This window comes from Punica granatum, chromosome 5 (assembly GCF_007655135.1).
Source record: "Punica granatum isolate Tunisia-2019 chromosome 5, ASM765513v2, whole genome shotgun sequence".
In the NCBI taxonomy this organism is placed as follows: Eukaryota; Viridiplantae; Streptophyta; class Magnoliopsida; order Myrtales; family Lythraceae; genus Punica; species Punica granatum.
In genome coordinates this window covers 5,304,593-5,317,830 of record NC_045131.1, presented here as the reverse complement: position 1 = coordinate 5,317,830, position 13,238 = coordinate 5,304,593, and the positions used below count along the sequence as shown (strand labels likewise).

General features: G+C 37.9%; 1 protein-coding gene and 1 long non-coding RNA gene across 2 annotated transcripts; one reads left to right on the top strand and one right to left on the bottom strand.

Annotated features, from left to right (window-relative positions):
* Positions 1 to 394: 394 nt before the first annotated feature.
* LOC116208699 lies at positions 395 to 1,209 on the top strand. Its single transcript, XR_004157113.1, has 2 exons — positions 395 to 770; positions 840 to 1,209. It is a non-coding gene; the product is annotated as an uncharacterized LOC116208699 (long non-coding RNA).
* Positions 1,210 to 5,929: 4,720 nt separating this feature from the next.
* LOC116208678 (protein ALTERED PHOSPHATE STARVATION RESPONSE 1) lies at positions 5,930 to 9,683 on the bottom strand. Its single transcript, XM_031542219.1, has 5 exons — positions 7,962 to 9,683; positions 7,765 to 7,842; positions 7,409 to 7,623; positions 7,087 to 7,310; positions 5,930 to 6,803 (listed from the first exon to the last, which is right to left on the bottom strand). Exons 1-5 carry the CDS (start codon positions 8,890 to 8,892, stop codon positions 6,122 to 6,124), a joined length of 2,130 nt encoding a protein of 709 aa, XP_031398079.1. The 5' UTR covers positions 8,893 to 9,683; the 3' UTR covers positions 5,930 to 6,121.
* Positions 9,684 to 13,238: the final 3,555 nt, after the last annotated feature.

Here is a 13,238-nt window from a genome sequence, read left to right as displayed (position 1 = left end):
ATAAAAAATACATAACATATTTATGTATATGATGACATTGGGAAGAGAGGAATTCAGGGGGGGAAGGTGATGAAAATGAGGGCATGACTGATGTAGGACACATTAGCCGCGTCCATATTAAATTTCATTTGCATGCATGCGAGACACCTATCCCTTGCCTTTGCCTGCGATCGGTTTTATTCCCATGTTCCCCAACAAAACTGCTTGAAATCTAAAGTAATTTAGTGGTTTTCGAGAAAGCAAAAGATTGTGTCCCTTTCATCTGCGAGATAGCACGTGGTTTTGAATTATTTCTACTATTATATAAAGCCAAAAATGGGTGGTGTCACTTTTTTATTTTCGATTTTACCTTCCTTATGGTATCTTTTTTTTCTGTATTAGCTTTCAAATGGATTCTTTTAACTGCCACGACATCTCCACCCTACCACCACCACTCTTCCGGAAAGATAATAACTGTTATACATCCGTAGAAGCAACAGGATTGATTAGATTACCTACAAATGCAAAATCGAATTTCGCTTGGCACGGAGAAGACGAACCACAGTGACAAGAGACCGGAGGAACTCTCCGTCGAAGAGAGAGAAGACGAATCAGTGCTGCTCTCCGTGGAAGCTCGCTGAGAGAGGGGAACGATGCCCGAGGCGGCCCTGGATGTGGAGGAAGCTAGCACCGAAAACACCAATAATGCCAATGGCAACGGCAACGGCACCGGCACAGGCAACAGCACCGACTGCAGCGGGAATGACAGTGGCGGCAACGGCCACAACGAGGTTGGGAATCTCTTCGAGACTTTCATGAGGACGCAACAATTTCAAAACTCACTCAAAGCCCTCTTCCAGCGCAGGAGGCCGTCCATCCAAAACGACAACCCGATTCCCCTAGGCCCCTCCCTTTCCTCTGATCACTGCTCGCCAACTCGGTCATCTCTCACTGCGCTAGGCAACTCCTTCAAGCTGACCTTTTGTTTTCCGTGTTCTTTATATTCTCAGCGTGGTCACTGAACTTTCTCCACACTAGAATGGTTTGTTGTTGGCTGGAGATTGTCGCATCGCATGCAATGTAAATTTGCATTTGTGCGAAAACTGTCGGGTAGATCGTCACTGTAAAATCTGATTGCTGGTATTCAAATCACACGGATTCAACTTCGAGTGGCCCTTTGAAACCAATTTCTTCTTTCTTCGAAAAAATATGAACTTCTTATTCACTGCATACGATAATTAAACAATAAACCGCATTTGCTATATAGGAATAACATCGACAGACACTGCGGTGCGTTTGGTTTCAAAGTTAAAATAACTTTGATTTTAATTGTGGAAAATGACAAATGTTGTGTAGTGTGTTGAATTAAAGTTAAAGTCAAAACTTGGAAAATGTGTATTTTTGTTGTGTAGTGGGTTGAGTTAAAGTTAAAGTTAAAATTTTTGTGATTTTAACCCTAAAACAAACGGGTCAAATTGGACTACGCTGTGCGATTAAGAGCAACTGCAACGTTGTTGCCAATGCCATCTTTTCATCAAGAACAACTTCTTTGACTAATGAGACTAAGATCCGAAGCATCCGAGGACCGGTAACGAAAATACATTTACAGGAAATTAATATTGTAGTATGAAATACAAACATATATATATATATATATATATATATATATTATTGATGTCAATTACTCTAAGCAAACGTAACACCTGTTGATTTGTCTTCTCTTTATCAAAGATTGGGATCGCGTTAAATTTTACTGAGCAACATCAATCAGAGGCATATACGTAATTTTCTATTACATACAAAAGATTGAAAGCAGCCTTATATAATAGTATAGATATATAATGTGTACTTTTGACCCTTATTAGCTACCCAACTAACTATACATGTCCCGCCTCTCTTTACATATGATATGAAGTGGAAACAATTTACTATACAGGTTCTATCCGATTCGTAATAAGTTACATACAATTTGCAACATTGGATACTTTAATCCCCGTATTGCGTGCCATTGTTTAGAACTGTTTCATACGTTGCAATTACCCTTATAACATATTTTATGCATTTTCCAAATAAACTTCATCTTTTTACTGTCCGCGCGTAGCGCGGGCACGTCGTCTGGTTGTATATATTACTTATATACATTGGACACAACTAGAGATGTGTTCCAAAACTTGGAGAGATCAAACCAAGCTATCTAGATGCCTTGCAATAAGATTGGAACCTACGATTTCGAGAAGAGTAAGCTTCGTCCTTTCTATTCGAGTCAGCTTCTTATTAATTAGTACATTGACGTTATTTTGATGGAGCATAATTCTGATATATTTTGCGCATGATATTTACAACCCACATATGAACGGATATGACGTAATCGTTAACTTTAGAGCAAATATTGGTGATTATTTTCAAGCATTCAAACCGACCTTTCTCCGTATTAATTAGCTAGAACTGTTAATAATAGCTTGCACCATCGTCTTCGTCAGTATGACGTCCTTTGCTGGACGGTTCATTTGATTGATCACCTGGTTAAGGAACCATGCCAGAAACCACGCGAAAATTCATGCCCAGGAAGATAAACTGAAAAGTTTCTCCCCCATCGATAATGCTAAAATAGTAAGTTTCTCCAACAGATAGGAAGGTTCCTCTTCCGGATATTCTGACGTGTAGGTTACGGATTTTTATGTGTGCCATCGACCAGATCCCATGTGGGTACTAGAGCAGTGAACTATATGCCAAACATATCTAAAGGGTAAATTCCACTATAATAAAATTGACTCCACTTTGCATTAAATATGATTATAATTAGTAGGGTTAAAATGATCAACTTATAATTACATAATAATGAAATATTTAATTGGATATTATTATATAATTGCCTATATTGAAAAACAATTAATTGATCATATATAGGACTAAAACATAAACTACTCGCATTTCAAAGAGATTAAAATATATGAAATTGAGTATAAAAATGTATAAATCAAATTTGTAATAGAAACATAAAAGAAATACTGAATAAGCTAATAATCCAACTTCATCTAAGGTTATTTTTCAAGGATCATTGTGTGAAATTTAAACTATTTTTTGATATTTTCATGATTCTTGAGAACCATTTTATTTTTAAAAATATATATAAATAATTATTTTTTCATAAATATTTTCCAAAAAAATAAATCACTAATTCCACGAATTTATGGTCACATAACTAAAATTGACTCCTATATTAGTAAATGATCTCTCATTAGTGAACAAAATTTTTAAGAAAAATTTAAGAGAGTTGATTATATCATGTGAATTTCCTTCATTTATTTGGATGTTAACATAATTTCTATTGTAAAATTAAAATTGTTATTATTACTTATGAACTTATTATAATATAAAAATTGAGCAAGGATGTCACAAAAATTTCATTTTTGAAAAATTGGTAATGAAGTAAATATATATCATAAGGATGTTATCTACAACAAATTTCTCTAATATATTTACTACTAAATAAATATATAATATAATGCTTACTAATTAGGACTATTTGCTACAAAATATGCATTGAACCATGCAAAATTTTAATTTTATTATTTAATTATCATATGAAACTTAAAATTAATTATTAAAAATATTTTATTGTGTTAAGATACCAATATATTTTCCAAAATTTAGCATTTTTATTTTTAAAAATGATATAGAAATGTTTTAAACTCATAAATAAAATATAATTTTCAAAAAATGTTATGGTTTTATAAATGAAAATTATTATGATATAGCGCTAAAAGCTTAAACTCATAAATAAAATAAAATTTTAGAAGTAAGAATCTCATAAATATCGTTTTAAAAGACGACCGAAATGAAGTTTTATTCTATTACTAAACTTAATATATGTCAATCTATATTGATAACTAACAAAAATAAGATGATGCATATCAATTGAAATAAATAGTTTCAAAATATTGTTATAATAATTAACTTGCTATCTGCCCAAAGAATAATTGACTGACTCTTATTTTTAATGAAAAATGTTAAGATAATATTTAAAATTATAATTAATAACTAAAATTTTTTATTATTTTTAATCAGAAAATTTTTGTGACAAAATGTAAATAATTACAATAAAAAATAATATATGAATATATGAAAATGAACCCATGTAACGTATAGGATAAAAAACTAATACCATCTATGATTTCGTTATAAGACACAGACACTCCCTACTTAATAAACAGGATAAGTGGCATCCCCTGTTTAAGGATGTGACGTCCCTTATATAAGTTTTTAATAAACACCAACACTCTTGTAAAGTTTTAATAAATGACATCATACGCTTTATATGAGGGGAACTTAGTATCCATTTTACAAACTTATAAAGGGTATTAGCTTCGTAGGAAAATGTCACTGACTCACTATCCTATTTTAAAAGTAGGAGGTGCCAGTGTCTTATAACAAAATTATATGAGATGCTTGTGAAATTTACCTAATCTAAAACAAGGTTGATCCTAAAAAATACTTCCAAGTAGCATTTTATTGTTGAATTTACCAAAGTCGTGCTACTTTTCACCATCTCAATCCAGTTATAATAATGTCGTTAGCCCAAATTCCTACATGCTAGCGAACCTAAAATAGTTTGCCATCACTGGTTATGCAAGCAAAGGATCCCCGATAAGCGGGAGTATCGTTATGCCAAAAAGAATGGAATTACTGGATGCGATTCCACATAGAGATTGCATCATATTCCCATATTGTTTGCGGATTTTGACAAAGTAGAAAAAAGCAATTTCCATTTTTCAGTTTTCTAGAAAACTTCTTTCCAATCTAAACCCTACTTTTAAGTAATGCCTTGCGTATAAGGACTTTGTGACAATAGAGAGGAACACGCAATTGTAAAGCGAATGAAAATGAATTACGATCTTTAATAACAATATGGGAATTACAATTGGAATATTAAAAGACAACAAACTCGAAACAAAGTTACAGATAATCGCCTACTCTGCTTTTCATCGACAAAGTTAGTTTAGGCTCTGAAAAACCTTGACTCAAGTTTGCCCAAGTTCAATGATTTGGAAGAATTGTAACCACGTTGAGATGCTCGGAAGCAAATGTCGTGGGATGGTGACAACCTTCCCAAACAATGACTGATGAAGTCGTGACCATGTCGTTGAGGAATACTCCTACCACCACAGACTTTGAACATGAATCGTTGTTGGATAAGCCATGCCGCTACAAGTTCGATTATCTAAATTACCATGCTCATAAGATAAGAGGGAGGATGCTCCCGAACTAAGCTAAACTGTAACACGTCGATAGTTGTGTGTTGGGTTGTTGTTGTTGTCCCAAGAGATCAGCTGGTATTTTTAGGCCTCCTAGCTCCTCTAATTGTTATGCTAGTTGCTCTGAGGTGGAGATTGTGGGCAAAATGGCTGAAGAGAACTTCCTTTCTAATTAAGGGAAGTCTTTGTGTGCCCCCACTTCAAGCAAATCTGTTAATAACCTTCTGGGTCGTGTCTTCTATGCACATTTTCCACGTGATCTTATCCTTGAGGGTCATGTCTTCGATTCTTTCCTCGGGGAATTCTCGCAAAACCGTTCTTCTCCTACTCGGAATGATTCGGCCGAATGTGCCATTTGATCAGCTTTCACTCGTGCGTGATTCGACCGAGCATATTATTCAATCCATATTCCAAAACACGACGTATCATCGTTCTAAGTTGGATGACATGGGGAATTTGAGTCATGAACTTATTGATCATTATAAATAAGTCCTTGACCTTTATCCAGTGATCCTGAATGTACTGATTCAATGCTGGTCCATTAGATTCATGCCACGTGGCATGAGCTAGAAAACTAATTTCGTACTTGCAACACATATCCTCCACTCCTTTTATGTCAAGCAACTCTAAGTTGCTGAGGATTGGGAAGTGCTGAGAAGTTTTGACCCAAAGAACAGGAGAAGGTGGCAAAACCATAATTATAATAGCTTCAGTTCTAAAAGCGTATGCAAAATATATTCATCAATTTACTTCCCGACCAAAGCCCCCTGTGCAAGCCTTGAAAATTTACAAAAAAGAAGCAATCTATCACCATCGCTAACAAAGGGATTGGTTAGGAATACATAGAAATGCATCATATATATATATATATATATATATAATCGCAGTCACACGGTCTTCAATCGAGCAGGCTTGCAGTTCGAGTAGGCTGTTGTGGCTGCACTGCTTTTCTGCCTGACGTCCTCGTACATCTTCAGGGAGGCCTCTGAGAATTTGGTCATACGATCAAGAACCTTGCTCAGACTGGAGTGCACGCAACTCAAGTTCGACGGAGCTAATCCATTCCTCTCGTCTTCCTTGCTAACCTCTGGGTTTCCATTTGCGCCATGATCACCCTCCCTCTGTCCACTACTAACATTAACATCCTCCTCCATTAGATCGTGAATATCTGATAGGAATCCCCTGAGTGCATCATTGAGCTCGTCCCCACCCGACAGGGTCCGGAGTCCAGCAAGCCAGTCACGGCATAGGACAAATATCGGTGGGGCCAGGGCCCTGCGCGGAGACCATGGCCTTCTGTTTCTGGCACGCCCGGGCTCAGGCGGGAGCAAGATGCAGTTCTGGAGCCACCCATTTAAGGCTTCGATATAAGAACTGAGGCTATTCACCCAGTTGCTGAAGCTTGACCCAAAACATTCAATCTCATGCCGGAGCTGGGTCATTACCTGTCCCCGGCCCTCTCCCCCTCGGGGAGTGGTACCTGTTGGGGCTCGGGAGTGGTAAGCTAATGAGATCGTAATATATTGAGCGTGGTGGCATTCAAGCATGGCTTTCCACATTCTTATGAATCTGCAAACACTTCAAAACTATTCGTTAGCTCAATCCTCCGCAAAGATTGAAAATTTTATCAATAATGTTTGATGCTCTAAAAGCTGATGACTGATACCAGAATATTAATCCACTAGTAGATGCAGCAAAATCGTAAATGCTGAGAATAATGTATTATCCCATTTAAATGAATGAGACATGATATTTATAGTTAAAACCTAGGAATGACCTTGATATAGAATTATCAAATTTTCACTACATGTCCTTGAAAATTAATGACAGGGCAAGATTACGTGGGCCTCACCCCTGAACCAGTTCCACAAGCTGGGGCTGCAACTCCTCATCCCTCATCTTCTCAATTCGTTTCGAGATTGAATCAACTGAATGTAGCGCAACTATTATCTGCGAATGGAGATCCTTCACGACAGCACGCGTCTTGTCTATCACTTGACTGCTGCAACCCTTCGCGAACTGGTGCCTAAGTTGGTCGCATTTTCGATCATAAACCTTTCTAATGGATTCGCTTGCCTAATGAAAGCAGGAAAAGAAGACAAACAATGTACCTTAGTATTGCAGCATCACATTTATCAGGCAAAATAAAGAAGTCCGGATTTAACAAGCGGTACCTTTACTTCATCATAGAGCTTCCTCTCCCATGCATAGAGTCTATCCAGAGTGGATGAGTGGCTTCCTGAGATCATGCAGAATTCCTCGACAAAATCACTCCCACTATCACTGACATCATCCTTTGCAGCCCCTGCAAGAGGATTCCTCGAGGAAGACGAAGTCGAGGATGTTGATCGTTTCCAAATTATCATCTTCATTCCCTGCTGCCCTGGTTCTGAAATAAATGTTCCATATAAGAAATGAGATTTCTCAGGAATTAGAAGATGGGAAAGATTGTTCTCCACTATATTTACGAGCTAATTCTAAAACCAAATGAACCTCATAAATATCAAATTACAGTCGTTTCGAGCTTTACCATGAGAAACAGTCCCCTGCTTCCAGGGGCAACAAACGAGTTGATAAGCTGCCTTAATTGCTGAGGAAGATGACTCGCCTACATGAATTAGAGTTGCATAACCGTCATAAAATTGCAAAACTATCAAAACTAACGATGAGGTCTTGACAATGTCTTAAACCAATTTATTGCTGCAGGAACCTTAACAAAATATATACCTTTTGTCTCGGAGAATCCAAGCCTCATCTTATTAGCCTCGAGCATCCTTGACAGCTCCCTCCCAGACTCCGATGCCCGAAAGAACTTATGCTCAACGTCCTTTATGCTTGAGAGGAAATCCTTGGCTCTGTGCGTAATAAATTCTGAAGGATCTTCCCTCTCTGCACACACTTCTTTCTCGATGGACGGCTTCTCCTTTTTCGAATCCTTACATTTGGTATTCGATCCATTAGCCACGACATTAGTGTCCTCTATTGCAAGAAGACGACCATTATTGCTACCAGGGTCTCTTGAGACTCCATTATTGAGTTGATCGTTCGAGTTGAATTTTAAGCAGTCACTGCTCCCTCCCTTAAAGTGGGACCATCCCCTCAAGTCATCGAATTCCACATCTGCCCCTCCAGGTCCTATAAACCTGAAGCTCTCACTCTCATCTGTCGTGTCAAAGAAGTCCCAAGAAGCTCCCGACTCGTGCGGGGGTGGAGGAGGAGGTGGGGGCAGAACGGAGAAAGCTGCATTCTCATCATCAACAAACCTGCTAGTCCCAATCACGGGATTCAGACTAACCGTAACAGGATCAGAATGCCGGGACTTCATATAACTGAGCCTAGCCATTGGGGGGGGAGAGGGAGAGGGAGAGGGAGAATCGGAAACATAATGGATGTGGGATGGGGAAGGTGACGGGTAAGAGGAATGTGAGGGTGTCTTCTCAAGCTCCGTGGCCGAGGTTGAGAGGGATGACTCAATCAGAATCTCGGCTTCAGCATACCTCCGGAGAGCTATCCCGATATTCCGGAGGGACTGAGTGTGTGATAAGTGGGCGGCTGCAAGCAAGTATCGAGATTCGATGGCTTGCTTGATGAACTTCCTTCTGGCCTTGCACAGGCTGAGAGCTTGGTGACTGTCCACCTTGGAGTTTGCAGAACCCATGCCCCAAATTCCGAACTTCAATTCAAGAAACTAAACCACATTCCCGCACAAACCTTCCCAAGATCAAGACTTGATTTTCACCCACTTCCGAGCGAGCTCGAAGAACCCAAAATCTGAACTTCAACTCAAGCAACTAAAGCCACATTCTTGTAGAAACCGAAAACCACAGTACGAGGAGACAAAGACAGAGGGAGGCAAAGGGCATTGTCCAAGAAAGTCTCCAAACCACCTCAGACCCAACTGAGAAATCCCCTCAATGTACCAGAAATTCCAACCCAAGGAAAGCACTAAAAGCAGAGAAACAGGACAGACAACAACAATGGAGGCCAAGTACGTTCTCGTGTTCAAAAATCTCTACTTTGACATTGCAGAAGAGAGGAGCAACCTAAAGACAGAGGAGGAATTAAGCGAGGGGAGTGGTTGGGGGAGCCATAAAGACCGGACCCCCCATTAACGGAAACCTGAACAAGATTGGGAGCTGTTCATTCAATGCATGAGCTTGAGCTTCTCAAAGTCTTTTAAAAGTTCCTTCCTTTCTGGGGAGTCATCCCTCTCACTCTCCGTCTCTTTCCCTCTGTGGGACTGGCGTCAGAGTCCTGGCAGAGACAACGAACGAAGGCAAACCGAACTCTCTGAAATGATGAAAAAAGGGAGGGAGGGAGCGAGCGAGAGGAGGAGGGAATAGGTTAATGTGAGTAGAAAAAGGAAGAACTGTGGGGAAGAAGAAAAACAGAGAGAGAGAGAGAGAGAGAGAGAGAGAGAGAGAAATTGGAATCTGCTAACAGTGAATGCATTACTGAGAAAGAAAGAGGCCTCGTTTTGTGTGTATGATTTGTGCATTCATTCCCAGCTGATTCAGTAAAAGCCAAAGCACAGAACAGAACAGAGCACAGCAGAGAAAGGAGAGGGAAAATAGAAAATTGAGGATGTATAATTTTTTTTTTCTTCTAATCAGATCAGTAATACTTCGTGCTAGTCCCTTCACACTAATTCCGTTCGAACGTCGATTTAACTGAGTAGCCGAGTGCAAAGATATTCTTCGCTTTCCTCGTTTCTTTGCCAAAAAATCTAGAATCGCGTAATATAGGAGTCCAAACATCATTAAAAGCATCTGGCATGAAAGGTCAAGTTGATGTGAGAATTTATAGTCAATAGACCAATAGAATGTCGTGATCTCATTGAAAAGATTGAGATAGAACCCGATTGAACTTAAGAAGTGGTACACGTGCAACGGAAGCACGTTGGCCAAAATGCGGTAATAATAATAATAAAATTGTGATGATCAAATATAAGTTGATGGGTTCACAATCTACTTTGAGTATCTTTCTATGGGTATATGATTACAAGACGGGACCATATTATGTTGTGTTCGGTATTTGAGTTGATCTGAGTTGAGTTTTGATTTTAATTGGTTTGTAATGATTGTGTCGTTGAATTATGAGAAAAAATGTGAAAAAGTAATGAATAGTTGAGAAAAAGGAATGATGGTATTGTTGAATTGTGAAGAGGGTAATGAATAATTTAGAGAATTTTGTATTAAAAATTGAATTGAACTAGTAAAAAAATTGAAGAAAAATGAAAAAGTAATAATTGTGTTGTTAAATTGAAGATAATTATAATTGAATATAAGTATAGTTGAGTTGAATTGAATTGAATTGAGGTTAAAAAAAAATTAAAAACCAAAATAGGGAACAATCGACAACAAAATCGAGGGAAAAATGAAAAATCCAACAAATCCAAGAAACCTGACAACAGGGGTGTGACCGCGAGAGGGAGAAAAATATGTCAGACGGGGGGGACTGTGAGGGGAATGCCTGTTTTGACTGAGGAGATGGTGTATTAAATGACACAAATACCCCTCACGATTTTCCCTAGGATAGGAGCCGGAGGGAGAGGGACGGTCTCTAACGGCTCCTTAAAATCCGGTTTTTGGGAAAACTGCTGCCTTTTTGTCCTTTTGCTTTTTCTCGTGCGGAGAAAAAGCAAAAAAAAAAAAAAGTAAGAGGAGACGAGTAAAATAGAGAAAAAAAAATATAAGTAGAATAAATTGAGATGTGCACTTTCTTTCGCTTTCAAAAGAAAGAAATTGACTTCGATGGAATTTTGGTGGAGCTGTTGATAGGTTTTTCTTGCCCTGATTTTGATCACCTATTTTAATCTTGAAAGATTTAATCCATCTATTCATGCTTAATTTGTCATAAAAAAAATTAAAATTAATAAAAAGAGCCCCTTTATAGTTACAAATCATATTAGCTCAGATAAATTCATGTTTTCGATACCGAAACCTGAAACAACCGCTCTTTATTAAAATTTCAATTAAGTGCTTGTATCTAATGTATCATAGTGGATTATTTGATTACTAAAATTTACAATTTGGATGATCTAAGTAGTTCCTTTATTTTCAAATGTCTTTACAAGAAGTGATTAGCATATATGGAAAAATGGTCCTTGAAAGTCAGCTTTGTAAGAAAGATTTTGATTACAAAGTTCTTTTTAACGGAAAATATGGAAGGAAGAAAAAATTGTTTTATCTTGAATTTGCAATTTTGTTTTTGGCATGCTTTTCTTTTCCTAGCAATCGGCAAAATTGTACACCATGCTAACTCGAAACTTGCATTTACTAGCATCAATCCTTTATTTGGATGGAAAGAGTTGTTGTTAGGATCTTCCATGCTAACTCGAAACTTTTTTCTTCTTGAATCAAAAAAAAATAAAATGGCCCCTTTCGTATTAGCTAAAGATAGCCTGAACATGAATAAAGGAACTCGGACGAATCACTCTCCACTTAAATCAACTCTCTCGAAATTCCTCCATTCATCTAAAGAACGTTAATAGAAGCCCTACTTAAGCCTCTGCTCTCGCTATCGTAACTGCTGGACTTACGAGTTTCACCGATGTTTCTCCGAATCAATTGATCCATAGCTGGCCGGGTGACTTTTGAATATTCTGATGTCTCCTCCATATAGAAGACTGTTCAGTTAGGAACTCGGAAGGATATTCTTGAATAATCGAAAAGGAACATAGAACGAGTTAATGCTTATGTGGGATGTATGGAGATTTTTGTTCTTAAATACATAACTTGGTAGTGTGTGACAGAATAAAAGCAGGCAACATGGCAGTTCTTTGACCTAAAGAATGTTCCCATACCCTTTCGAGGAAAAATTTTATTAAAGCTGGGGCCAATAATTTAAGTTTTACTGCATGGCTATCATAAAAGTATTTTGTTTAGTGATAACCGGCTCTAATCCCGTAAGGAGGAAAATACAAGTTCGAGCTCTAAAAAATATAAAAATAACCTTTAATACTCGATTTTCCGAAATTACGAGAGTAATGTCTTTCACAATTTAGCCAATCGCACGAATTTTGTAGACTATGGCAAGTTTTACTGCATGGCTTCTTGCTACATTTCTAGTCCCATGTAGGACCTCTAGCTAGACTGAAGACTAGCTAATAGCAAAATCAAAAGCACATGCTCAAGAGATTGGTCCAAAAGTGAATTTGATGGGGGGAAAAGGTTTTGGACTGTACATGTGCTGTGCATTCACATGCAAATTTTGCATAAAGCAGAAGCTTGAAGCGTCGCGAGGAATTGGGTCTTGGAATGCCTTTGTTTGTGTAGGAACGTGAAAAGATTTATTGGTAAACCAATTTTGTTGTGTGTCTTTACGCGCCTAGTTACTATCTTAAAATAATTTATAGGAGTAATTATAGACCAAATGTTGCTTCATCCTCGTCATCGAATGATTTAAGTTCGTTTAATAACTTGTATTTTTGAATTTTTAAATACCGATATATTCTTAGTACGTAAAATTTGAATACCGAAAGTCTCTTCGTTTTCAGAATACTTTCTGTTGTTCATTAGTTATTCATGCCATTCACAGATGTTTTCGAGCTATCTCTGTCGCGCTTCCAGCACTTTGAAAGGGGTGTTGGGCCTTTTGGGCCTGGTGGAGAGTTTGAGGGAACAGTTATGGGCCTCGAGAAAAAGGCATCTCAGGCCTCTTAGAGGGCTCTTCTCAGTGGGTTACATGAGTGGGCCAAGGCCCACTTTGATTTTAACTTCAGACGACTGTACAGAACTTTGTGCCCATAAACCGTTCCTCCCACCATATGCCTATATATACATATATATACAAGGAGATTCGACTGAAATAAGGTGAAAGAAGTGGCACTTTGAAACTATACAAAGTAGTAAAATCAGAGAGGCAGACCGAAAGAAAAATGAAATGATTTTCTCGAAAAACAAGCGTGAAAAATTGATCGATATGAAAAATTACACACGGTCAGAAGTGGGTCCCGCTCTGAGTCATTTTTTCTTATTATTCTCCCTACTATCGTTCGCTCCT

Bases quoted from the DNA above. Each gene is read 5' to 3' on its own strand.
- LOC116208678 (XM_031542219.1), bottom strand. From the start codon at position 8,892: ATGGGTTCTGCAAACTCCAAGGTGGACAGTCACCAAGCTCTCAGCCTG. The intron at 7,843-7,961 runs GTATATATTTTG...TAATTCATGTAG, and splicing joins TGGATTCTCCGAGACAAAAG to GCGAGTCATCTTCCTCAGCA. The intron at 7,624-7,764 runs GTAAAGCTCGAA...CATTTATTTCAG, and splicing joins GCAGGGGACTGTTTCTCATG to AACCAGGGCAGCAGGGAATG.